The 26,403-nt window shown below is 38.6% G+C and overlaps 1 protein-coding gene across 1 annotated transcript; it reads right to left on the bottom strand.

The window, feature by feature from the left end:
* Positions 1-4,550: 4,550 nt before the first annotated feature.
* On the bottom strand, positions 4,551-12,957 carry LOC124286444 (S-adenosylmethionine synthase-like). The gene is made up of 8 exons (XM_046722823.1): positions 12,849-12,957; positions 11,991-12,191; positions 11,401-11,516; positions 10,277-10,420; positions 8,753-8,971; positions 7,321-7,503; positions 5,927-6,060; positions 4,551-5,159 (listed from the first exon to the last, which is right to left on the bottom strand). Exons 1-8 carry the CDS (start codon positions 12,955-12,957, stop codon positions 5,057-5,059), a joined length of 1,209 nt encoding a protein of 402 aa, XP_046578779.1. The 3' UTR covers positions 4,551-5,056.
* Between the last annotated feature and the right edge of the window lie 13,446 nt (positions 12,958-26,403).

Here is a 26,403-nt window from a genome sequence, read left to right as displayed (position 1 = left end):
CAAGTCCGAAATATAGGAAAAGGTTGTCCATTTAGAGGTGAAAGGTGAACTAGAAATAACTGCCTTAATTATCGGTGGTAATGACATGGCTTAAAGAAGGGGATCTATGCAGACGGGGCTTCTATACAAAGGAACGTGCCTCTTGCAATGTAAATTAGCGTAACCTTACTGCCTATATAAGCAGGACATGCTCGGGATTGGAGCGACATAATCTGAATGAAATCCCATTAAGTTGTCATTCAAGTATTTGCCTTGCCAAACCATCAACCAAGGCCGTGACAGCGATCCTGTGAACGGGATCACATGCAGCCAATATCAATGGGAGTCGCTTCTGATATCATTAGGAATCCATTCTGTCCCCAGGATTCCTCCACATGGGGTTCTGGGGACCTATTTTGTCCCCAGGATTCCTCCAAATGGGGTACTGGAGGCCTATTCTGTCCCCAGAATTCCTCCACACGTACTTGGGAAATATTTTGAATCCTCCACAGGTACTGGGCACCTATTCTGCCCCAGAATCTTCCACATACGCTGACGACCTATTCTGTTCAGGATTTCTCAACACCAGACATTAGGTACAGGTACCTGCCCTGTCACAAACATTACTTTCCCATATGTACAATAGGTCAAGTTCCGTGTGTGCTTTGTTGAGAGGAGGAGCGAATATTCAAACCACGCGGTGGCCATTATGTCTGTTAAGGCAACAAGAGTTATCGAACTTAGAAGGATATCCTCTGAAACACTCGTAAAATATCCTAAATAGTCTTCATTTCGGTAGCTGATGTACGCGATTATATATTAAAGGCGGGTGTTCAGGAGTGTGGCCCTGGGCCTGGTCAAAGCTGTCTTTCGAGGAAAAACAAAGCAGTATTCAAGTACGTTCCATGAAATATCACAAAATTGACTTACCGATTCTTGATATGTGGCATATAATACACATATAATGATGATATTAAGCCTTAGTACAAAGAAGTAAGTTATGAAGACTCACTGCAAAAAGTATTAATGCAGACTTCAAAACATACAGTTTGAAAATATGTTTCTCTTTTTGAAATCCAGATTTGAATTTCCCACTGTATCTGTCAGGTGGCCAGAGGAGGTGTGTTTCCATAGCAACAAATCTGCTAGTGGAAGAAAGTTTCATTCACGGTTTCATGATTTACTTTATTTCCCAAGGCAGACAGTGAAAATGGCCCCCTCATCACTCACCTGATGCCCTGCTGAGCAGGGTTAGGGTTGTACACTTATTTGCTGCTGAAATCAACATGCTGAACATTGTATTCTGTCTCGAGAGGTTTTTATTTGTTTAGTGTTTTTTTCTTCATTATCAACACTTTAACCAGTTATATTTAGTTGCGTTTTATGGTAAACATTTGATCTTTATGATAAAATAAAACGTACAAGATCGTGACAATAATATACCACACTGTACCTCTCCAACCATTAACCCCAAACCTTCAAATGAACTATTGTAAAATGATTGAAATTTGTTGTGAATATGACTTAAATGAATTAGGAACAAGTTTCAGCAAATATATACTTTCAAGATTATTACAAATTTAAATTTCATATAAACTTATCAAATGAATCTGTCATTTTTGTTTTCATAATATGAAGGGAATGGTTATTGGACATTTACTATAAGGCACATGTTTATTCTAGGAGTACATTCCAATGTTACCCTTTGACATCGCCTGGTCCTCACCAGGCACCCATAGCTGTTACAGTCCTGTCACACATGGGCAGATAAAATTATCTGCTGGGGAATAGCCAATGGGAGACATTTTGCAAACTCATGGGATTTTTAAAAGTTTGCACTCTGAGCCTTTAAGATATTGCTTGAAAAAGGACTACAGGAAGACAATTATTACAATCTGATACTCAGTGACACTATGAACAGACATCTATGACATTCTACTTCATCCAGAAAAGCACATAATTGTAAACATCTCTTCCTTTAAAAAATATTAACACATTCTTTTTTCAAAACAATTTATTCATAAAATAGATTTCCTCCAGAAAATGATCAGGCCAAATGCCAAGCACTGCTCTCTACACAAGCGTTCAGACATATCTCATATTTGCATATTATCCATTAAAGGTCAAATCTACATTTATGTCTAAAGTTTACATGTAAGTAGCACATTAAGGAAACCCTGCAATATATTTCACCTTTGAAAATAGAAACAGGCAAATTTATTGGAATATTGGAATCTTATACATAAATGATCAGAATTCTCATAAGCAATGTTTGGATCGGAATGGATGCTATTTGACAGATATCTGCATGATAAAATACATGCAATCAAATAGGTAACTTAGTATTTTGTTTTCAATTAATATGCTCAATATTCACCAAGAGACTGTTGTACATCCAGCTCTACAGTCAACTACAATCAAACCATTTCTCATCCCCTAAGAGATGTAATTATTGTTCAGATAAATTACCAGCTAAGTATCTGTGTTTAGTGAAATTAATTATGCGTCTTTACATTGAGGCACTGAACATAAGTTGAAGACTAAATACAAAAAGCAAGCATATAATAAGGAACTATTTCAACAAAATGGAAATGAAACAGCAAAACATAAGAAAACATTAACAACTGAAAACAAGATTCACAACATCAAAAGTAAATTGAATAAATAAGGGACATTGCGAGGTGTCATTCTGGGCAAAATGGCCACAAATGTGAAAATAAGTTGTTCTGGCTGTTCAGGCAAAGAGACTGCAAACACAAAAATGTTGTGGTTTGGGTTAGAATCTCATTGGACGAGTTTGGAGATCGAAGAACCCATCTACTCTCTAAGTTTTAGTATATGTAGGTCTATCTATCTCTGCCAGAAAGATTTAAGCCCACTTTTACTGTATGTTGCACAAATGTCCAGAATAGAATGACATCAAAGAAAACTTAATCCATTCACAAAAACAGAAAGTCACTGATATCCGAAATACTGTATAAACTAAACAATATTACATTCACCAAACAAACTTTGTAAATCTTTCCAAATGCCAACTGTATTGTTCATGTCCTCATCCAACAAACTTTTCTCTCTTTAAGAGACAAAGATAACAAAGGAAGTAACTGTCTACCTTTAGACTAACCAGTAGCCTGTCACACGGGACAATTTTCTTCTTCTCATAATCTCAACATCAAAAACATGATTAATATAAATAAATCAGTAAAGATTTCTTTTATGAATGCTTATGAAAACTTCATGATATAAATTGTAAAGATGGTGAGACATGTGGTGTGTGAATAGTGTGGCTTGAACAAAATGCAATTCCACTTTTATGTTGCCTAGCCTTATTCTTGAGAGACTACTGCTCTTGGTAGTTAGACAGATAATGAGAGTAGACTCATTAGACTTACACAAAAGAAATTTAGTGAAATGATTCAACAGACTTATAGTAGAATCTAGCGAAAAGATACTTCATTAGACTTACAATAGAAATCTACTGAAATGATTCAACAGACTTATGTCTATTCATTGCTGATAAATTGATAATATAAACTAAAAAAGCTCTTCTTAACTCATCAAAACTGTGTGTTGTTGGAAATTCAAATGTAATTTAGGTGAGTTATTTGTTTGACATGTCAAAACTGGCGAACAAACAAGAACCACACCATGTTGATTTCCACTAAGATAGACTTAGGACAAGTCAGAACCTATCCTAGTATTTGTCCTAAGTTAGGATATCCTAGCACTAGGATACTTTTCGAGAATAAGGTTGGACACCTATCCTAGACCCTAGGATCAAAGTTAGGATATCCTAGGACTAGGATCCTTCCGAGAATAGGGGCCCAGGGTAATGACAATTTACAAGACTTTCGATGGGAAACTAGAGTAATAACAAACAATGATGTATATGCTCATTATAATGATACAGTCTAGATATTACATATATCAGTGCACCACTAATATGGCAATGCCGCAACAAGACAGAAGACTGACGACAACAATGGAGAGGTAAAACATACAACCCTACCTTGATTTGTGTTCTGAGATTGTTACATATAAACCTGAAGGCTGCTTCTCACTATATATTAGACATGGCTTCTTTTCCCGGAATTACCGCATTTGAGGTTTTTGTTTGCTCCCAGGTTTTACTTTTTGTAAGTAAGACCTATTTACCGGTTTTACTTTTTGTAAGTAAGACCTCTTCCCAGGTTTTACTTTTTCCCAACTCTATATTAACATCAACATTCAAATGCAGATGATATGTTAGTGTTTTGAAATTAATTACAAATATTGTCAAAGATCAACTTAAATGTGCAAATGTTTTCCCTAGAAGGATTGGAACCGCATATTTCAGATTCATAAGCGGACGCTCTACCTCACAGCCACCGGGCCGACAAAGAACGAGGGTTGAATTATGTATTTATAGTTAGGCCTACTGTCATTCAATTGATTTTACTAGCGCTTCAGTTACTGTTATGTAGCTTCATTACATGATCATCTAATTATCCATCATTGACGGTTTATATGTATAATAAAGCACTCCTCCTCGGTTATGGTTGGGAAAGTAAGCCCTCGACCATCGGGTGGAGAGAAGTTATGGTTGGGAAAGTAAGACCCGAGACCGGAGGGTGGGGAGAAGTAAGACCAAGAGCGCATAGCGCTCGAGGTCTTACTTCTCTCCACCCGATGGTCGAGGGCTTACTTTCCCAATCATAACCTCGGAGTCGTGCTTTATCCTACACATAAAGTGTACAATAAACAGCCGGAACAAACTGCTCTTTACAGGAGAAACCTGTGAATAGATTAGACACCAGATATAATAAGGGGTATTTGGAAATACTCTCGATCAGCTACAAGTGGTTTCTATAACACCTCCAAACAACATTCAGATACTGGATACATACATATATTTAAGTATTTAAGTAATTTGAACAAAATTAAAATATCAAATCAGAGATTCTCATAATTTGAATGTAAAGTCCTAAAGAAAAATATACAGTTGCCAGATATGTCTGGGATATGATATGAATATAGCAGACAAATAAACGTTTGCTTCCCCGTCATGATGCCAACCAACCTGTGGCAGCAGACGAAATTAACACTGAATAGGCTTCGGCTCCTCCCAGGGGAACTCGGAACGCCCGAAGTGCCCGTAGCTGGCCGTCTTCTGGTAGATTGGTTGACGGAGATTCAGTTCACTGAAAAGGTAACAAGAAAGATAAACCACAGGTAGGGTAGGAGCGAGTGAGTGAGTATGGTTTTATGCCACTTTTAGCAATATTCCAGCAATATCACGGAGGGGAACACCAGAAATGGGCATCACACATTGTACCTGTGTGGGGAATTGAACCCGGGGTCTTCAGGGGGACGAGCGAACGCTTTAACCACTACTCTACCCCACCGGCCCAGGTAGCGTAGGAATAGTGCGTTACTTCAAGTTGATATTAACAACGCGTGTAAGCATTGTATGAGCCAGGGTATTGAGTAAAAGGGGTGGTGGGCTGGTGAGGCAAGGGCAGTGTGGTGGTGATGGTGGTGATGGTGGTGATGGTGGTTGGGTGGGTGTGGAGTATGTGTGTAATGCATGATGGTGGTGATGGTGGTTGGGTGGGTGGGTGTTGTTATGTGTGTAACGCATGTGTTAGGGCTGGAGTGGTCGGCCAAGTTTCTTTTTTGGATTGCTCCAGAAATGGAGAGGGTCATAGGTCATGAGGTCATGTGAGGGCCAGTGTGCATGTGTAAGTGGAGAGGTGTGTTTGAGCAAAATGTTTTTTCTGTTCTTGGGGAACATAAAACAAAATGATTCCACTATATCTCGGGTAAAGTGAAAATGAAGCAATGAGTCAGGAAAAGGACAATATTTTGATAGCTGTTGGGGATTTTTGATTCTATATAATTTTGTCAATCAGAACTGACAAGATAAACAAGTGGTCACATGAATGAGAAATGAAACTATGTAACTTACTTAATAATATTTCCAGGTCGAAGGTCAAAGTTTTTCTTGACGATGTCACCCAGCTCATTTATACTTTTGGAGGATGTGCCATAGTCAAACACAGTCACTGACACTGGTTCAGCCACACCGATGGCGTAGGACAACTGAAACATACATTGTCCATCTACACAAAGAATAACACTCAATAGCAAAACATCACGGCCCTTATTCTCAAAACGTTCATAGCCCTAAGAATTCTTACTTTGATCGTAGCCAATGTGTTAAGAAGGGGCTTAAGAAGTTCGTAGGGCTACGTACGTATCGAGAATAGCTAGCCAGGTATATACTGGCTGCCGAACAGTTATCGCCAATACATCTGTATCATGCGTGCACAGTTCTGCTCAATTACACTTTGGGAAATTTTTTCCCATGGTATTTGATAACAATAAAGGACAGCTAAAGAAAATTCTTCACGGTAAGTAACATAAGAGAAAAATTAAAGATAAAGTTATGAAACATATAAAATTATTTAACTTAGTTGTCAGAGGTGTGGAGGGGGGATGTCACACAATCCATACAATAGGAAGTTCACTAAAGTCATTAACTGTTTCATTCCCTACCAATCTACTATAAAAAAACACACAAGTAGTCACACAATCAATTATTCAAGGGTGAGGAATTCTGAAATGGTGATAACTGTTACAGTCAACTGTGAGGAAACACCAATTTGTACTGCCATGATTCCCTTCCACCGTGTTATATAAAAACATGATCTGTGGTATCGAATATCATAATTAATTTTGTTTAATTAATTTAATGAATGGCGAGGTAATTTGGTAAATACCACTAAAATATGATGACAACTGTTGGCAGCCAGTAGAGATTACTATATGAACATGTGTTTCATACTGAATTTATGAACATGATGAAATGACTATCTTCATCATCACTATTATGTATGTACATTCATATCCTCAGGAAAGTAATTGTTTTTATAGCCATATATAGCCGACATATTGCTGATGAGGCTGAAAGATACATTTACTCACTCACTCATTCAATATGAAATGACATTCTTGTATTTCCTAATCAAGGGCAACGGTTATACATTAATTCTTTAATCTTACACAAGTTTCATTAAAATCCGTTGGACTCACATGACAGTGTAGTAATGTTTTTGTTACCCAATATTTCTTATATATAATCCTTATATCTCCACTTTCGAAAAATGTACCATCTTCGACGTGAACAACTATCACAAAATGTCAACAATCTAACAATCAAAACATGATTGAATGAGTTGCATTGTACAACATGCACATGTTTCCAGGACCTTTTCTAACCCTGAACCCCCTACAGGAAAATCTAACAGTACAAAGTGAAGTAAAGTAGAGTTTAGTCCACAACATGTCTGGGGGTCTGACCTGAACAAGAACTCTCTTGCAGAGTCCAGCCTTGACCAGCGACAGTGCAACCCAGCGAGCAGCGTAAGATGCACATCGGTCAATCTTTGTTGGATCCTTCCCGGAGAGTGACCCGCCTCCATGAGCTCCCCATCCTCCATATGTGTCCACGATGATCTTCCTGCCGGTCAGTCCTGCGTCACCCTGAACAGAGGAAACAATCTGTGAGTGAGTGAGGTCGGTTCTACCCTTCTTTCAACAATATTTCAGTCATATCCCAGTGGTGATGAAGGAATGTCTGAAGTGATGTGGAACTCAGGCGTTTACCATCACTTTAGTGAAATCCATAAGGATCAGTATGGTGCTGGTACCAGGTCTTGAAACTACTATCATAGGTTTCTGGTACTCCTGAGGGAAAGAATTCCAGACAATGAATAGGGGAACTGCAGCTGTGATAACTGGGGCTCCCAGACAACCATTCTTTTTAAAAAACACATTTAGGGACTTAGGTATCATAGGTAGTGGATCATGAGTGAGTGAGTTTGGTTTTACGCTGCTGTTTACGCAGCAATATTCCAGCAATCGTGTGTGTGTGTGTGTGTGTGTGTGTGTGTGTGTGTGTGTGTGTGTGACCAGAAATCGGCTTCACACATTGTACCCATGTGGGGAATCAAACCCCGGTCTTCAGCGTGATGAGCGAACGCTTTAACCACAAGGCTACCCAACCATCAGTGGATCATGAAATATATCCCAGACTAGTCTTTGTCACTGTCTTAGACCAACATAATACTAACCACTTACTGCAGGTATCAGACCATTTTTTCATAAGAGACCAAATTTCAATGAAATCAACTTATATTGGTGTTGAAGTTGTCCAGAAACCAACACGTGACCATGGAACTGTTGACAGAATCTTCATCGCTGTATGAGCACTCTGGGTTTGTTACCAGTTGCTGGGCTCCAGATAATGTTTTAAGCCACTGAGTATTTTTACTCTCATGTTATCATTTACATTGGGTCTTCATATTTTTCTTTAGGTCCTTGGATCCAGTGTACTGTGTACTATTATACCAATGAACAGGTGACTTTCAGGTGACTTTTAATTTTCATCTGTTCATGTGCCTAAATTTGTCACACAAGTACACAACGTGAATTATTAACTGCAGTGGAGGTCAAATATAGCCATTCGACCAGTAAATACAGGCTGATGTAGTCATAAGGTACACAAGCTGAATGGGCTGTGCTGGGCGATGACACAGTATATTCTACTGCTGGGTTTTTCAAACTGATCATGCATTTTCATATGCAAGCGTTTCAAACTTAGTTGGGTTATGGTGATCTGTTTTGCCACTCTTACATCTGGCACTCTGCAGCTCAGTTAAGAGAGAGTGGTCTTGCTTGATCTGCTGCATGGGTTCCAGAGAGTTTATACTATCAGTACAAGGAACTATACCTGAGGCCCCCCAATGATGAACCTTCCCGATGGCTGTAGATGGCAGATGGTCCGGTCGTCCAGATACTCCGCAGGGATGACTGATCGGATGACCTTGCTCATGAGATCATCACGTAGCTTCTCCATGGTGACATGTTCATCATGCTGGATGGAGATGACCACTGTGTGGACCCGGATGGGGATGGTGGCGCCACCTTCAACTCGATATTCCACAGTTACCTGTACACAGGCCAAAATAATTTATTGAGGAAATATGTTTTGTCAATTATTGAATTGACTTGGATTGAAAAATATGTTTAATTAATGTCTCCAAATACAAGTATCCATCATAAAATCTGTGAGTGAGTGAATATGGATGATTTTACACTGATTTTAGCAATATTCCCGTAATATCACAGCGAGAAACACCAGAAATGGGCTTTTCTCAGTGTACCCACATGAGAAATTGAACCTAGGTCTTCGGCGCAAAAGCGAAAAATTTAAATACTAGGCTCCCCCACCGCCCCTTAAACTCTGTGAATAAAGAGACCATGGGATACCATAAGAAACAGTGGCATAGCAGCCAGTGAACATGGTTGGTTTTAGAGGTGAAACAAGAAAGCAAAGTCATGATACGATATGTATCACATTACACAGGATACACTAAACATCACAATATGCATTTTGGAAATGTTTTAACTGTAAATATTTCAGACCAGGTTCAAAAGGAAAAGCAGACTGTAGAAACATGGGGGCTATTTTAGTGAACTCAAAACACAAATTACAACACTGACAAAAATGCTTATTGGTCCTTAAAAAAGAAGTAAATCTTTAGGCATGTGTGTCAGGTTGTGTTTATACAGCAATTAAACATATCTATATTGTATCGCTGCATGACAACTCATGATGTGCAAGTGTAACATTTCAGTCCAAGTTGGGGTTTCTTATTATGGTTAATTATCTGTATATTTGGTCATTTATGGTACATTATACTCTATAAACAGCAAAATCAAATTGTAATGTTGGAATCAAATATACCACAAATAAGATAATGATTAGGTGATAACAAATAAATCATTCTTCAAGGAAAAAATGCTATAGGAGAATATAATATTTCATAAGTGAACTTCACACCAGTTTGAGATTCTTCCTTGGACAAAGTCTTATAAAAACATGTCTTCATCTTTCTCTACCAGGTGTTTCCTAGATACCTGCAGTAAAGGCTACACACAGAGGCCCTGTGCCTCCCTCAGCCTGTGGGAAAGTCCCCAGACCCAGGACAGAGACTGCCCCAGGGTAATGCTGGAACCTTCACTATGTCCCTGTACACAGCTGTGAAGCCTCAGGCTGAGCTGGGGTGGGTGAGGGGTTGTCACATGACAAGACATGCAGGTAGTGAGACAAGTGCTTGCTAACTCAATGGGGCTTAGTCCTAGGAAATGCCTTTTTAAAAAAAGAATTTCATAAACATGTGCACTTCAAAATATTCATTTGTCCACCATGATAAATAGTGTTTCCATTCCAATGACAAGACGTGCAGCCTACCTGTGTTTTGGAATCAGGCCTTGCCCATGAAAGTTCACCATTTCTGCGGAGTTCAGCCATTTTGGAATTCAGTTGATGTGAGAGTATCACTGTAAGTGGCATACACTCATCCGTTTCATTTGTGGCATAGCCAAACATCAGTGCCTGAAAACATGATCAGCAATCAGTTTCATCTATGGCATAGCCAAACATTCAGTGCCTAAAAACATGATCACAGGGCTCCAGATAAGGGGCGTATGTACGGATATAAAATAAGCACAATGCAGTAGGAAATAATTTAGAAAACATAGCAGATACGCACCACAGCAATGGTGTACGGTCTTAGAATCATTTACAGACGTACTTATCTGAAAAAGTATTGTTTCATTGTTTATTGACCTGTTTACACAAGACTAGCAATGTTGTGGTGCATAAGCGAAACACAAGGTTACTGATACTCCATTAAATTCCATTCAGTACTCTAAATGCACTCTTATTGTTTTCCAGTACTCCTATATTGAAAAAATAAGGAGTACATACTCCTGATCATGAAAAATTATCTGGAGCCCTACGATCAGCAATCAGTTTCATCTGTGACGTAGCTAAACATCAGAGCCTGAAAACATGATTATTCAGTTTCATCTGTGGCATAGCCATAACAGTAGTGCTAGCTAAAGCCCTAAACGAAGCAAGTCTAGATTTCCCCAGGTTCTGAATCTCTGGTCTCCCTAGGGCTCCTTTTCAATTTAAATGGGCTTGTTTGTTACTATCAAAATTATATATGTTCAGAGACTAAGCCTTAGTCTACAGTAGTGCCTGAAAACATGATAGCAATCAGTTTCATCTGTGGTGTAGCCAAACATCAGAGCCTGAAAACACAATCAGAAATCAGGTTCACACAACAACAATATTTGATGCAACCTCCTCCAAGACATGCCAGAATATCCCATCACTTGGGACACATGCCACACAATAAGCCAAAGCTCAACCTGACCATTGAGACCTCTCAGGTCAGCTTTTACACAAACATGGGACAGTGATGACCTACCCTCCCCAAGAACCTCCATAATGATGCCCTTAACAATGGAATCAGAAGAGACAATGGTCTGAAGCTAATGCAAGGATGTAAGGAGTCTAGTACTTACAGTATCAGTTGACGGGGCATTGATAGACATGGACTCGTACGTCCCATTTTCTTCATCTGTTGATGGTACATGATCCTCCACAGCCAGCAGCACATTACAAGTGCTGTAGTCAAACCCTGCAACGTAAGGTTGTACTTGCTTGTACTGGCTGACTGACAGCAGGATAAAACTACTGACCCTTAAATAGAATTTGATCACCATACAAAATGGCATCAGTGCTTTGTATATATTCATATATCATGAAATTATTTTTATTAAGAAAACTTCAGTACAGCATTGTTCAGGTGAGTGAAACAAGTTAAAATTAAACAATGCAATCACACAGAAAGTAAACGTGCAACTGTTATCTGATCAGAACGCATGGTATGATCCATGATCACTACACTGCAAATATAGCAGACACAAAATATCAGTCTTAGGCAAAATTCTTCAAAAAATCCTTAGATCTATAATTTTGGTCTGCTGAAAGCATGTCTAAGCTGTAACAATGTTCTAAAGCTTGAAAAATAGAAAACTACTATACATCATGATACATTGAGGGCAGGTTAAGGAAAAGATCTAATACACTATTAACCGCTGTGTGTACCCACCCTTAATTGAAGTGTCGTAGCCTATGTGCTGAACAGTGTCCCTGATGACTTGCTGGTAGTTAGTTTCTGCCTTGGACACAATGTCTCCACAAACAAATACCATGCCTGTCTTGGCGGCAGTCTGACAGGACACACGGGAGAATGGGTCCTCGGCCAAATGAGCATCCAAGACAGCATCACTGATCAGGTCACAGATCTTGTCTGAAATGTATTAAAGTTGGGACTGATGCAAAGAGTGAGTGAGTGAGTTTGGTTTTACGCCGCTTTTAGCAATATTCCAGCAATATCACAGCGGAGGACACCAGAAATGGGATTCACACATTGTACCCATACGGGGCTGAAGCAAAGAGGACATGAATAGGTATTCATTATCTGCTAGATATCCATTACTTTGAACTAACGACAAATCGCATAGGATGTTTGAGAGAATATTGAAAAAGACTTGCTGGGAACAAAAGTTGGCCATGACACAACCCTAGTCCTATATCAACGCGACCCGCGATGGGGCCTTGCAAGTTACAGTCAAGACAGCGCCATGTCTTGACTGTAGGAACCCAATTTAATGGGCACTGCGGTTGTCGGCGAAATCTAATAAAGTAAGTAACATTGTTCCTCATTATGAACATAGCGAAAGGAGATATCACAAATGCAGCGAACTCATCGGATTAATGACAATGCCGAACAAAATTAGCTGCTAAAACAGTCTTGAAATTTCAGACTGCCTATGCGCAGAAACCGGGGGGCTTCATCATTCACGCATTCACAAACGCTTCAATAGGTGTATTACTCTCTTCTATTTCTGTGGGCTATTCGATTACATATCTACAGAAGCGAGAGAAAAATTAAAGGTTATGTAACCTGGATGTCCCTCTCCAACTGATTCTGAAGTGAACAAAAACGTCTCTCCATCATTTCGATGAACACCGGCCGCGTCTTCCGAATTGGACGCCGCCATTTTTGACGTCATGTGACTACAAAAAAAATGTAACAAAAGATTGAATAAATAAGAAACGAACAGGAGATAATTAAATATTGGTTAGTACACCGAACAATTACACATAACCAACTGTTTAAAAAAATGTACAAATTTTGATTTCATAAGAAAGCTTTTCTGGGGAGCTTACGAAAACTAACACCAGATCCAAGTCTAGTTAAATCAGGGAAAGTTATCTTCTTTGAATGGCATTTAGAAGTTGGTAAAGGGAAAATTCAATGGATATACAACTTCTTTCTTACAACGTGAGCGACAATTCGGTGCGGCTGCTAACACCGTTATCAAGCAAGTGATGAACAATGCTCAGACAAGGGATTATACATACATGAGAAATGTTTGTACAGTAAGTTGATTGATGTCAACACAATAGACAGTTATTGCTGGCCGATTAAATAAATAATTGAGTGAGTTTAGTTTTACGCCGCACTCAGCAATATTCCAGCTATATGGTGGCGATCTGTAAATAATCGAGTCTGGACCAAACAATCCAGTGATCAACAGCATGAGCATCGATCTGCGCAATTGGGAACCGATGACATGTGTCAACCAAGTCAGCGAGCTTGACCACCCGTTCCCGTTAGTCGCCTCTTACGACAAGCATGGGTTACTGAAGATCAATTCTAACCCCGAGCTTCTCGGGTTAATGAATGAATGAATGAATGAATGAATGAACGAACGAACGAACGAACGAACGAACGAACGAACGAACGAACGAATGAATTTCACAACATGTCGTTAAGATAGCAAAAAGAACATAACCGATAGCTCAAGTCTTTCTTAATGTGTTTAAACAGGACACAATGAACGTCTGAACGAACAGAACGAACGAACGAACGAACTGAATGAACGAATGAATTTCACAACATGTCGTTAAGATAGCAAAAGAACATAACCGATAGCTCAAGTCGTTTCTTAATGTATTTAAACAGGACTGATTGAACACGTCAAGTATGTATTTGCATTCTAAACACATTTTATTCAGTGAAGTCACTGTAGACGGGATTTACCGTGAAAGCTCTCGTATCAAAACAACAGATATAAAACTCACGTCTCTCGTAGGCTGTCAATAAGTACCCATGGCATTCGTGCCGCCGTAAGTGTGACAATATGACTCATACAGATCTATTCTTGTACAATACATACCCGGATTGGGCAGGTACTCAATGACAATACGGTTTCTAATCTCTTTGTGACTTCCTCGGCCAATGCGATGTCTTCTTTTCCAAATGATCAACCTTTGCTTTTAGTAAAATCTTTTAATGGCATTTAAAAATGATACACATGATAAGTTTCAAGGTAATTATTTTATTTATATTTTTCTCACGACAACAAATGCATATCGTATAAAACCTTTATAAACTTAATAAGCTTTTCACAGGAGTAATATTAAGGACATGCTGAACAATAGTAAGCACATGATGAACAATAGCAGCACATGATGAACAATAAGAAGCACGTGGTAATTTAAACAATAGCAAGCACATAATGAATAATAGTAGCATATGATGAACAATAGTAAGCATACGATGAACAATAGCAAGCACATGATGAACAATAGCAAGCACATGATGAACAATAGTAGCATATGATGAACAATAGCAAGCACATGGTGAACAATAGCAAGCACATGGTGAACAATAGTAGCATATGATGAACAATAGTATGCATACGATGAACAATAGTAAGCACACGATGAACAATAGTATGTACACGGTGAACAAACAGACAACAACCATGAGTGAGTATGTGGACCATGTATGTGTTAGGCTCACATCAACAGCAAGGTTTCTGTGAAATTGTACACTATCCTATAGGTTTGTTTTATTAACAGTTTGAATGTCCCCTTATATTCAACACGTATATACGTGTATTCGTGGAATACTAGTCTGTCTCACAGTCCCTGGACCACATTATTTTCCCAACAGCCTGTTTATAAACAAAGGGACACAACTCCGGGGTCACGAACATAAAATCACTGAATATATTTCGAAACAGTCCAATACAAATCTTTAATCTTGCGGCCAGTGCTTACATCATGGGTGACCAGAGACCATCGGTATATGTCTCTCGTTAACCACATAACAGATTCATAGGTGCGTGACTGGCCATGGACTTGCGCAGTCACGCTGGTTGATTGTCACTGGTAGGCAGAGCGTTGAGGGACAAGAGCAATAGACTTATGATGTGTTGTTTGCCTGCATACAATGAATAAAAATAGTGTAGGAAGCAAGCAGCATTCAGTTAACCTTTCCATGAAGTGTTTCCACAAATGATACGTCACAGCCGTCTAAATATTCCTTCAGACAGCTGACATTAGGTACACATGCCTGAGAGTGTGGATCTTGACGTGAACTCTGATAGGGTTTGCATAACAGAGATACGGGGTTCACCTGTATGTTCACAAGAGTGACCGCTGTCAAGGAGTTGAGTTTTTATAGTGTCGTTACTATGGTGGCTGATTAGGGCCATCGCTTTCTCGCCTTAAAATTCGGAGGCGAGAAAGCGAGAAAGCGATATCACGAGACGAGAAAGCGATAACACGAGACGAGAAAGCGATAGCACGAGACGAGAAAGCGATAACGCGAGACGAGAAAGCGATAACGCGAGACGAGAAAGCGATAACGCGAGACGAGAAAGCGAAAGCAATAACGCGAGACGAGAAAGCGATAACGCGAGACGAGAAAGCGATAGCACGAGAAGAGAAAGCGATACCATTACGCGAGAAAGCGATAAAGCGAGAAAGCGATAGAGCGAGAAAGCGAGAAAGCGATATACCAAGGCGAGAAAGCGATAGAGCGATATACCAAAGCGAGAAAGCGATAGAGCGAAAAAGCGATATACCAAGGCGATAAAGCGAGAAAGTGATAGAGCGAGAAAGCGATAGAGCGAGAAAGCGATATTTCACATAATTCTGCCCTGTCTGCACATGACGTCTTACCTGCGTATGATTTAATCCAACAGGAGGCTTTATTTTCATTTGGTTTAGTCGTATAGGAACAACATGAACATGCTTTCAAATTCTGTGGCATTTTTCTAATTAATCCTTCAACTTGTCCAAACAATAATCCAACCATAACTCCAGAAACCGAGTGTGTTTTCGTTGAAATAAATGAGTGCTCTTAAATAGTCTGTAAAAAGGATAACAATCATTTAATTTATTGTTACATCATTAATTAGGCTTGGATTAATTCCTGGCTTGCATTTCTTTATTGTCATTTCCCTTGTTAAATGCTACCATTGTTATCTCATTATTCATACCGGAATTAACAATCCCTGGCTTCCATTTGTCCATCCACCCTACCAATTTAGCGCTAATTAAGTACTGGCTTCCCTTGTTATCTAATCACTGTTGTTTCAAATGTACGTCTTTAGCTTTCTCTTCCTAGTTTCTAGTCTCTTCATTCACCTGATGAAGGATAAGAATATACTCCGTAACATCGTGTTCCAGTGCGGTGTTAAACAACAAACCATCCAAACGAACTCCCCGTCGGGCTTTATTGTATCAGTGATGGAATTTCATACACCATGTGCCTTTCATCTGGTCTTTTTATGTGTGCCTATTTCACACATATATATTTCTACTATTATGTGGAAAAGGTATTGTTTTAAATGTATGTGCCATCGTCTCCCATACTTCTACAAGAATGGCTTGTCTACATACTTATATGTCTGTCTGTCCCCATATCCCAACTATCTACTTGAGACAGTGCAACAAGTCATCGACCGACGTGATAGGTGTGTTTAACAAAAACGTAATATAATTATTACTTGGGGAATAAAGCACTATATCATAAAACACCTGTATATTGAAAATAATTTAGTTTAGATGGGGAGTTGAGAAGTTGGACGTAAGAGGTTTGGGAACTTGATTGGTATAAGTTCAACTAAGTAAGTAGTGTAAAGTATATAGTGACTTATTGTGCAGAACAGTTCAACTGTTGCTGATAACCTAATAAGGAGTCTACTAAATAGATGAAAAGGGGTTAAGTGTTAAAAAGTAGGGCTGGGGAGGCAGGGTACGGTGTTTATGTTTTGGTTGTAAAACGTGCGGTGTGTGGCCTTGACATTGTGAGTTAGTCTGGATAATCGAGTTTACACTGTAATGTGTGGCTAGATAGGGATGTTTTAAAGGGTTTATTCTGAATTTAAGGGTGCCTTTTTTTGTTTGGCGTTTTGATATTTTGTTTTCAGACCCAGTCTGGTAGTTATTGAGTAATTTGGTTTCTTCTAGTAACTACTATCTATAGTAGGTACTAGTCTTTGCACCTATGGCTTTTTTTATATATTGTAAGGAGTTTAGTTGGGGATAGAGAAGGACGGGAGCGACTCACTCCAGTGTGTACATGATAAATGTTTTGTAGATGTGTAGGAGGGTTTATTTGGCTGCAGTGATCTCAATGCTCACAATATGAAACATACATTTTAGAAAGTCCGATATGCTCATGTGGACTAGTAAAAATGAGGATAGTTTTCGCTTTTTCTTTACTTGTCCAGTATATACTGTAACTCGAAATAACATGTACTGTTACCAAAATGGATATACATTAGACTCAGTACTATTCGGAAATGCCCATGCAACTGCACCTGTAAATATGCAGATTCTTAAATCTGTGCATTTATATATCGTAAAATCAGGCAGATTTGACGCCCTTTTCTCATTTGTCTGCATCCCAGTGAATGTCACCTATTGCTCTCATTCGATTTGAATCGTTTTGACATGAGTTGACCAAGTTATAAACAAGATGATACAGGTAGATAGTTCCATATATTGAACGAGTTTCAAGTCCTCCTCTGGAAACGAAAATGTTACGAAAGGTTAATTGGATACACGCGTAACCAATCACTTTTTCAAAACCTATGCGACCACGTCCAGCTGTAGCCTTTACTTTACTTTTATTCTCAATAGACCACCAATGGTGGTATAAGAGTACATATCACACACATCAATTATTACATACAGTCAAAATGGCGGCGGAGGGTAACAATATATTGTAGAAAACCAGTTGTTGGTATAACATGTCTATTATCTAACTTTTGTCAGAAGAAAACATGGCGGAAAAGATGGGTTTTGATAGATATTTTGATGGCAGAACAGGTTTGAAATTGGCGGACCAAAATGTCGCTTACATTATAATAAAGGAGTTGTATATCCATATAACTTTCCCCGTTGTTAAGCACACCAACTTCTAAATGCCATCCAAAGAAGTTCACTATATATGGCTAGACCAGCGTTTAACTGCGTACTATTTTCAGCTTTGATTAGACGAACGTTTGACTGCATCCTTTATTTGCTTAGATTACACCATTGACTGTGGAATGGTTCTGTTACTACATTGATGTACCAAGGTGCTTTACTGTCACGTGCGTCTCCTCTATCTTTGGGTAGGAGCGAATTGGGTTCATGTAGGTGAAGTTCTTCAGTTAATAAATTTCATCGTCTTTATTAATTCAAAGAAACTACAGCTGTATTTTGATCACCCTGAAATACAATAAAGTGACATAAACATAAACGGTTAAGTTCCCATGCCTCATTTCTAATTCCTCCACCTATAACCAAACAGCGAGAACTGATAATTATTTTTGAATTGTCTACATACACATTTGTCACACAACATCATAATTCAAAGAAAACCATAGAAAAGAACCAGTCAGACTACAAAATTCGGAAACTTTTGGAAGCAGTACACATCAAGAAGATACGATCCGCTCTCAACAGAGATGAAGGATAGTACATTCCCAATGCCTACCATCACTTGATAAAGTAATCAATAATATTTCTTGTGTACATTATCTGTTTCAATTCAACTATGTACATCAAACCCATCTTTTGTATATACATCCACCTGGCCTCCTATAAATTCTAATTCAGTCCTTGTATATCACCCTTCTGGCTTCCAATCAACTTACTCAATCTCTTCTACAAGCGTTGTACATCAACCTCATTTATTGTATAAACAACTCATTCCCTATCTACTGTAACAACAACTCCTGTATATATTCTCTCAATTTGTTACTCATGTATCACTTGCTTGACAACGACATTAGAACCCATGTCGAAACATCGCCTCCACAGAATAAAAGAAGTTGTATATCCAATATAATTGTCATTATAGTTCATCAACTCAACTTCTAAAATGCCCATCAAAGAAACAATTCAATTGGTTGGTGTGATTAAGTTGGTTAAGACAATTCGAATCCAGTCATGTCATAAAATATGTAATTCCTTAAGTCACATCACAAAATGAACGTTTCCGTTATTTCACGATATGACTATTGCATACGTGCAAATTGCATGTCAAAGGAAAGTCTACTTCTCTATTAGATATTCTCTAAACGTCAAGTCATACACCGCCATTAGTGGGCAAGAACATTACTGAAAACCATTTAATACTATCCAGAAATTACGATGGCGACTGAGCTCCCGTTTGTAGTCGATCATGCGCAGACAGCACTGAATTGTGGGTAATATCGCTCTATCGCTTTCTCGCTCTATCGCTTTCTCGTGCAATGATATCGCTTTCTCGTCTCGTCCTATCGCTTTCTCGTCTCGTGTTATCGCTTTCTCGTCTCGCGTTATCGCTTTCTCGTCTCGCGTTATCGCTTTCTCGTCTCGTGCTATCGCTTTCTCGTCTCGTGTTATCGCTTTCTCGTCTCCTGATATCGCTTTCTCGCCTCCGAATTTTAAGGCGAGAAAGCGATGGCCCTAATCAGCCACCATACGTTACTGAAATCAAAATGTTGTGGACTTTTCATATATTACATAGGCGGATCCAGAGAGAGAGAGAGAGAGGTGAGGTGAGAGTGGGCTTAACGTCGTGCTGGAGAATATTTCGCTCATATGACGACGTGCATGCATGTGTATGTGTATGTACGGCTGCTTGTACTAACCCAGGCTGTAGCTGGTTTTATAGTGCTAGTTCACTGAGATACCATGCCACAGTTAAGCATGAATACCCCACTCAGACACATTATACTGACTCCGAGCAGACCAGTCCTTGTTGTTGACAGAGAGAGAGAGAGGGATGCGCATTGAAACTAAATGACCATTGAAACTCGGGTGAAAATGAAGTGTGCACCCCTCCTCTTCTCAATAGTGAGCACGCCCCCTTTCTCAAAAAGCTGTATCCGCCCCTGTATTATACTTTTTACTACATTAATCTGACTTGAAATAGCGTCCTTACTCTCACAGATTATCAATTTACATAACGAGTCCTGCGGTACTTGAAGGAGTAAATCTGCTTATTACTCACCCGTGGAAGATGCTGGGGCCCGATCCACAAAGCGTAACGTTACGACCTGTCGTAACTCTATAGGTTATCATAAACTTACGAATGTCGTAGGGCTACGAACACTTTGTGGATCGGTACCCTGCAGTATAACACTTTTACGGCAATATTACACTAGTGTAATACCGCTAGACGTATGACGTCATAATGGTGTACAGTAATGACGTTACAGTGCTACTAAAATAGTAATAATATATATATATGTATAGACCTTGCTTGACTCGTGGAAGCTGAGAGTCATCACACTGTAGGCAGTTTCTATCAATTTAGGTTGGAGAGTAATAAACAGAATGCTAAACGACCTTCCGTGTAATACCATTTCTATTAAACGAGTTAATGATTTGGGATCAAACAAACGGAAGCGAGTAAAGTATGGCTGTCTGGATTATTAAAATAATGATCAAACTTGTCTGCACAGAGATAACCAACAAGCTATACATTATCCGGATTACCCGAACCTTTGATAAGGAACTTACAGGTAAGCATTCATTCATGAATTACACTGTGTAATTCCGAGTAGGTTTCCTTTATATTATATTGTAAGCGAGAAAATGAAAATGCAGAGAATATAATTTCAACCCTACAGAGACACTTTACTGAATACATACGTAAGTCCCAAAACTTTCAAAGTTAACTTTTTGCTTACCCGATTTTTAAACGTAGTATATTTGTTCATTTAAATTTTGGCTAAACTTATCCTACAATCGCCAGCTGCTGAAGGGATGGTGTAAATCCAACTAGGGTCCATGCAGGTAGCAAAAGTAATGTAAGTCCCCATGGTTCCTAGTATGGTGATCTACCTTCAGTTGTTGGCGATCTATAGCCCGTTTTTATATTGTATTGTCATTTAAAAGTAACATATTTTAGTTTAATTACTAGTTTTACATACATATCTGTGATATTCTAGTTGTTTTACTGTCCTTCGTCTGCAGGTTTTTTATAATATCCATATATTTCATTTCAATATCGAATGTTCTCGTCACGATATGGCTGAAATATTGCCGATGTGACGTTAAATATTAACTCACTCACTCACTTACTGAATACATGCTATTTTCAGATTACGTAATCAGTTTGTGACATCATGGACAATAGCTGTATTTTAGTATTTTTCTCAACATTCAAGAACTGTGAAGTGATATGACTTCAGTTGACCAATCAGCATTGTAAAACTCTAAAATGCACTGGAGAAATATCTGGAGGTTATTACACGCGATTATGGTATCCTTATGTTATATATTTGTCTGAATTTGAAAATATACTTTGAACGAAAGAAAATAAACCCTGTGTATCGTCTTATTCTGCTTGAAGACCAAAGTGCACGGGCAAATTATCGGAAATGTATTACACACGACCATGTCCCTGTTGGTAATATTACATAAAACTGTTAAGAAAAAACCTAATGTTCAGAATGACATTCTTGGAATCAAGTGCATGAAGACGTTACTCGCGTGGACCGTGCACCAGACTATCTTACCGAGAGTCACATCGACAACAGACTGACCCAGACGAAACCGTCTTTTTAGAGTAAGCGAGTTGGGTGTAACGTCTCTTTGAACCTTAGTCAAGACATGCTAAATGTGGGAGGGAAGCCCGATGTAATGCAGCTCTCAGAAGTTTATATCTTTGGCGAACGCCACACTGGCTATGGTGCTGACAAATCTAGAAACATAACTGGTGCTCAGCGGGATTCAAGCCAAGTCAAAGTCAAGTCATAGGAGTTTATTGTATTTATAGCCTACGACCCATATACAAATATACATTTATAAATATTCAATATACAAATAATATACAACATACAAATAATATACAATACACGTAATAGAGAAAAAAATGACAAACATTTGTAAAATTACGTTTTAGGGTTTTTACTTCGAACCCACATTTGTTGGTTCTTGCGTCTTCAAGGGACGCAACTCTGGGCCTCGAATCGCAGCGATATACACGACTGGGGCACCCGTTATCCCCTACCTCCTTGCTATGATTATTTTGGTTATTATTTCATCTCCACAATGAACTCGCGAACACCCAGCATAAGTCGTTGTTTACACTGGATACAGTCCGATTCCAAAATGACTGTAAAAGTCAATATATATATATTTTTCAAACTGTACTTTTAGATTTGCATAGACTTCACACAAGTTACACATCTTTAAGACATATGGATCCTCTGACCCATTCTCGACTTATCTTGACGACTTTAATGAAGAGCCAAACTCATCAGCTGATAAGAAACGCCTAATGTGTATAATGCATACAATCTTCCTGACCTAAATCTGGGAAACCAGGATGTTATTCTAGGAACCGCAGAACTTGGTCCGGCTTACAAAGAAATCTGCGTAAGCTAAGACCCAGTTACAACGATATATCCGGCCCTCTGTCGTCAAATTATAACATTGTACAAATCAAGCTCTTGAGTTTCATATCACAAACGAACTGAAACAAGAACGCAATCCTACATTATATACAAAAGAACATCCATTATTTTTATCCCCAGAAATTCCAGGGTTGTTAATACAGCCTTAGAGCAAGTGTGTTTTACGTGCAAGGTTTGTATGAACATGACGTTATCAAGAGGTTATGTTGATTTGACCTTCACTAGATCGTATACGTGTCGTATACAGTGTCAACAACAAAGCCAACGGTGACTAATATCACAATGTGACGTAAGATTTTAAATAATTTCATAACTATCCATACTTATGTAACTATACTTATGTATTACACAAACATTTGTCAGAAGAAGTGCCACGATAAAAGAGTTCCAAACATAAACACCGTGTCAGGCACTGTCAGAAGGTATGAGACACTTCTGATATAGGGGTCTTTATACATACATGGGCAGACACGCATGCAGGTGTGTCGACATTGAAGTCAGCCGTGATTAATACACTACTCATATTTTGATAGGGATAATCATAAATTCTGTTTACATATACACTTGACAGTTTATTAGTATCGTTGTGTGTAATGGAAGATACTGAATTTCCATGTAAAAAGGAATAGCATACAACCATATGTTAACAAATACCCGACACGCACTTAACCAGTACACCCGTTTTGGGCTGTCGACTTGTGTCAGGAATGACGAACATGGACAAAGAGGGCTCAACCAGAACATGGAATACAAGATCCATGGAAGTTTGGTGCCCACTCTGGGATTGATTCACGCATACAGTAAAACGCCACTTATCCGGACCTGAAAGCTCGAATGCCGGACAATGTTTACCGGAAACGAAATTCTTGCAACATGTAATGTCCAAGATATTTTTATGGATTAAACTTCTTTTTTAATTTCTCTCACGACGTTTCGAGACCATTCCAGGTCCCTTCATCAGGTGCAGTTCACCTGATGAAGGGACCTGGAATGGTCTCGAAACGTCGTGAGAGAAATTAAAAAAGAAGTTTAATCCATAAAAATATCTTGGACATCAATGTACAACTTCTAAATGCCACTGAAAGACAACATGTAATGCTTCATTTATCTGAAATTCCGGAAGTCACTTGTGCGAGGTGTGTATCTTTTTAATTGGAAGAACATTAAGTTGCGATCAGAACTAGATCATCTATGTAACATTTTATGTTAGAGTCAACGTATATATTTTGTAGTATGTTCTGTTTGTTATGTAAATTAAGTCGGTAATATTTTTTATAGATCGTTTTTCTAAACATGATTTGTAATGCTATAGTTATCTCTTAACTCCAAAAGGAGTGTCTATTTTCACCGCAGATTACACATACAATGTAATGTTGTATGTTTAAATATGGCGTGAGACAAAAAAAACCCCAAAACAAATCGGTCAGTAATCTCGAGATATTACACAAGTAAGGAAAAATGACCTCGACCCTGTGTAGTTAGTTTTGTAACACTGATTGTATCATCAGAGGTACTATGGTCTCCCCATACACACACAGCTATCGGTTAGGAGACAATAAGCGGATAGGTTAGCCACAGTAAATTAGAGGGATATAGATCAATTCGGGTTAAGAATGTGTAGCAAGTTTGAAACGGGACAGTAGTCACTCTGCGATAATCTGAATTCCAGTTATATCGAAGACATGTAATTTTATGCCGCATATCCAGCAAGAACGGAAGATGTATGATTGTAACATATTCTGTAAACAAATGGGGACTAAGAATAATGACAATTATTTTGGATATACAACTTCTTTTATTCTGTGGCCGGGCGACTTTTCGACATAGGTTCTAATGTCGTCTTCATCAACTCTACTTCTAAAATGCCCATCAAAGAAGAAATGGGGACTATGCAGTATGCATTGACTTAAAAAGGAATCTCTGCTATCGCAGTTCACGATGACAAGCCATGGTGACAGCTGTTGTTATATATTCCTAAAATATAGGCTATACAATTCACATTGTATGGTGCTTTGCGTTATATATTTAATAGGACATTTATGACCTCATCATAATTGAGTCTCTGATCTGTTTACACCTTTTCCTTCTTCTTGGATGGTTTATGTTTGGCTGGCTATCCTACAGATGGTTCTGTCAAAATACTTTAATGCTATGTTATTCCCGTCAAAATTCTCAAAATAATGTGGACCTGACTAGAAATGCCATTTTCACATGTGTTGGATAAGCTTCACAACCTTCTTTGTAGGTATCCACCATAGAAGGTGAACGCTTTGAAGTGGACATCAATATATTATGTTTGAATGGGTTCGAGCTGAGGTTATTACACATGTTTGAATACACAACGTGTGTGAACAATACCCACGGCAACACGTGTGGAACCATTACATTCACAAATGGGAAACAAAGAACAGTATACGCTTCTGTAGAAATTCCAATACAGACCCGCGTGTTTAGTGCATTCCCTGTGGCGATCCCAGGTTAATCCAGGTCCTCGACAACCTGTGCTGGGCGTATAGAAGACGACCAAATGGATACGGTGTAGAGGTTTCGTTGACTTCGATCCTGCAGTCAGTAGAGATCTTTGTACAACTAAAACAGAGAGTGAGTGAGTTGAAATTTATAGTCACATCGGCAATATTTCAGCCATATTGTGCCAGTAAAATAAGCAGATCATCACAGGGATACATTTAAGACTAATAATCAAATCTAAAATACTTTACTTATAAATGACAATACAATATAAAAACAGGCTATAGACCGCCAACAACTGAAGGTAGATCACCATACTAGGGACCATGGGGACTTAGAGTACATTTGCTTCCTGCATGGGCCCTAGCTGGATTCACATCAACCCCTCAGATGTCAGCAATTTAGATATATCTAGCCATACATTAAAATTACACACATTCTACGATCAAAAAACGGAAAGTTGAAATTTACCTTGAATGTTTTGGGACTGAGGAGGACAATAATTTTACAGTACTTTAACCCTCCTCGAGGATACAGCCACTAACAATCTGAGTTACTAATTCAAACTTCCAATCATAAAATATTTAGCTATTTACAAATCATTTAACAAATCTAATTCTTTTAAAAATGCAATAATTAAATGAGAACTGATATTATTAAAAAGATCCTTCACAGTTCGTGATTTAAATTAGTTATCCCTTGTGATGGAATATTCAACACAGTCAAGCAAGACATGATTCTTTCATCACAAGGGATGCAAAACGGAGGATCCTCACCTTTCAATAGGTATTCATGAGTATATCTGGTGTGGCCAATACGACATTCAACTAAAACAATATGTCGTCAAACTATATTCAATCCATCAACCTTCTGTTACAATACCCACGAAACGAGCGTTGCTGTTGACGGCTAAAAACTTTTGGTTTGGGAACCATTATGTTTAAATATGAGAATAATTTGAGAATATATTATTTAGTCACACGTTTGCTCTTATATATGACATTTAGACATTCAATAACTTGGTTACCAAGTATAGGGTAAGTATTGCTTCACGCCTATTTCAGCAAAAACGTAAAGAATATGTCTACTTCCGGTACACCAATCAGCGCAAAGAACCCGGATGTTGGATTTGTTTTGGATGGTTGTTTTACGCCGCACCCAGCAATATATTCCAGCTATATGGCGGCCGGATGTCGGAGGTCACGAGCGAACGCTTGATCTTTTACCCATATTACTTGGCTGAAAGTGACTCTTATTGATTGTTAGTATTTTCATACTAAGAAATAC

This window comes from Haliotis rubra, unplaced genomic scaffold (assembly GCF_003918875.1).
Source record: "Haliotis rubra isolate DU_JTF1 unplaced genomic scaffold, ASM391887v1 Scf383, whole genome shotgun sequence".
In the NCBI taxonomy this organism is placed as follows: domain Eukaryota; kingdom Metazoa; phylum Mollusca; class Gastropoda; order Lepetellida; family Haliotidae; genus Haliotis; species Haliotis rubra.
Note: the sequence above shows the minus strand (reverse complement) of the source record. Positions and strands in the feature narration are given on the sequence as shown.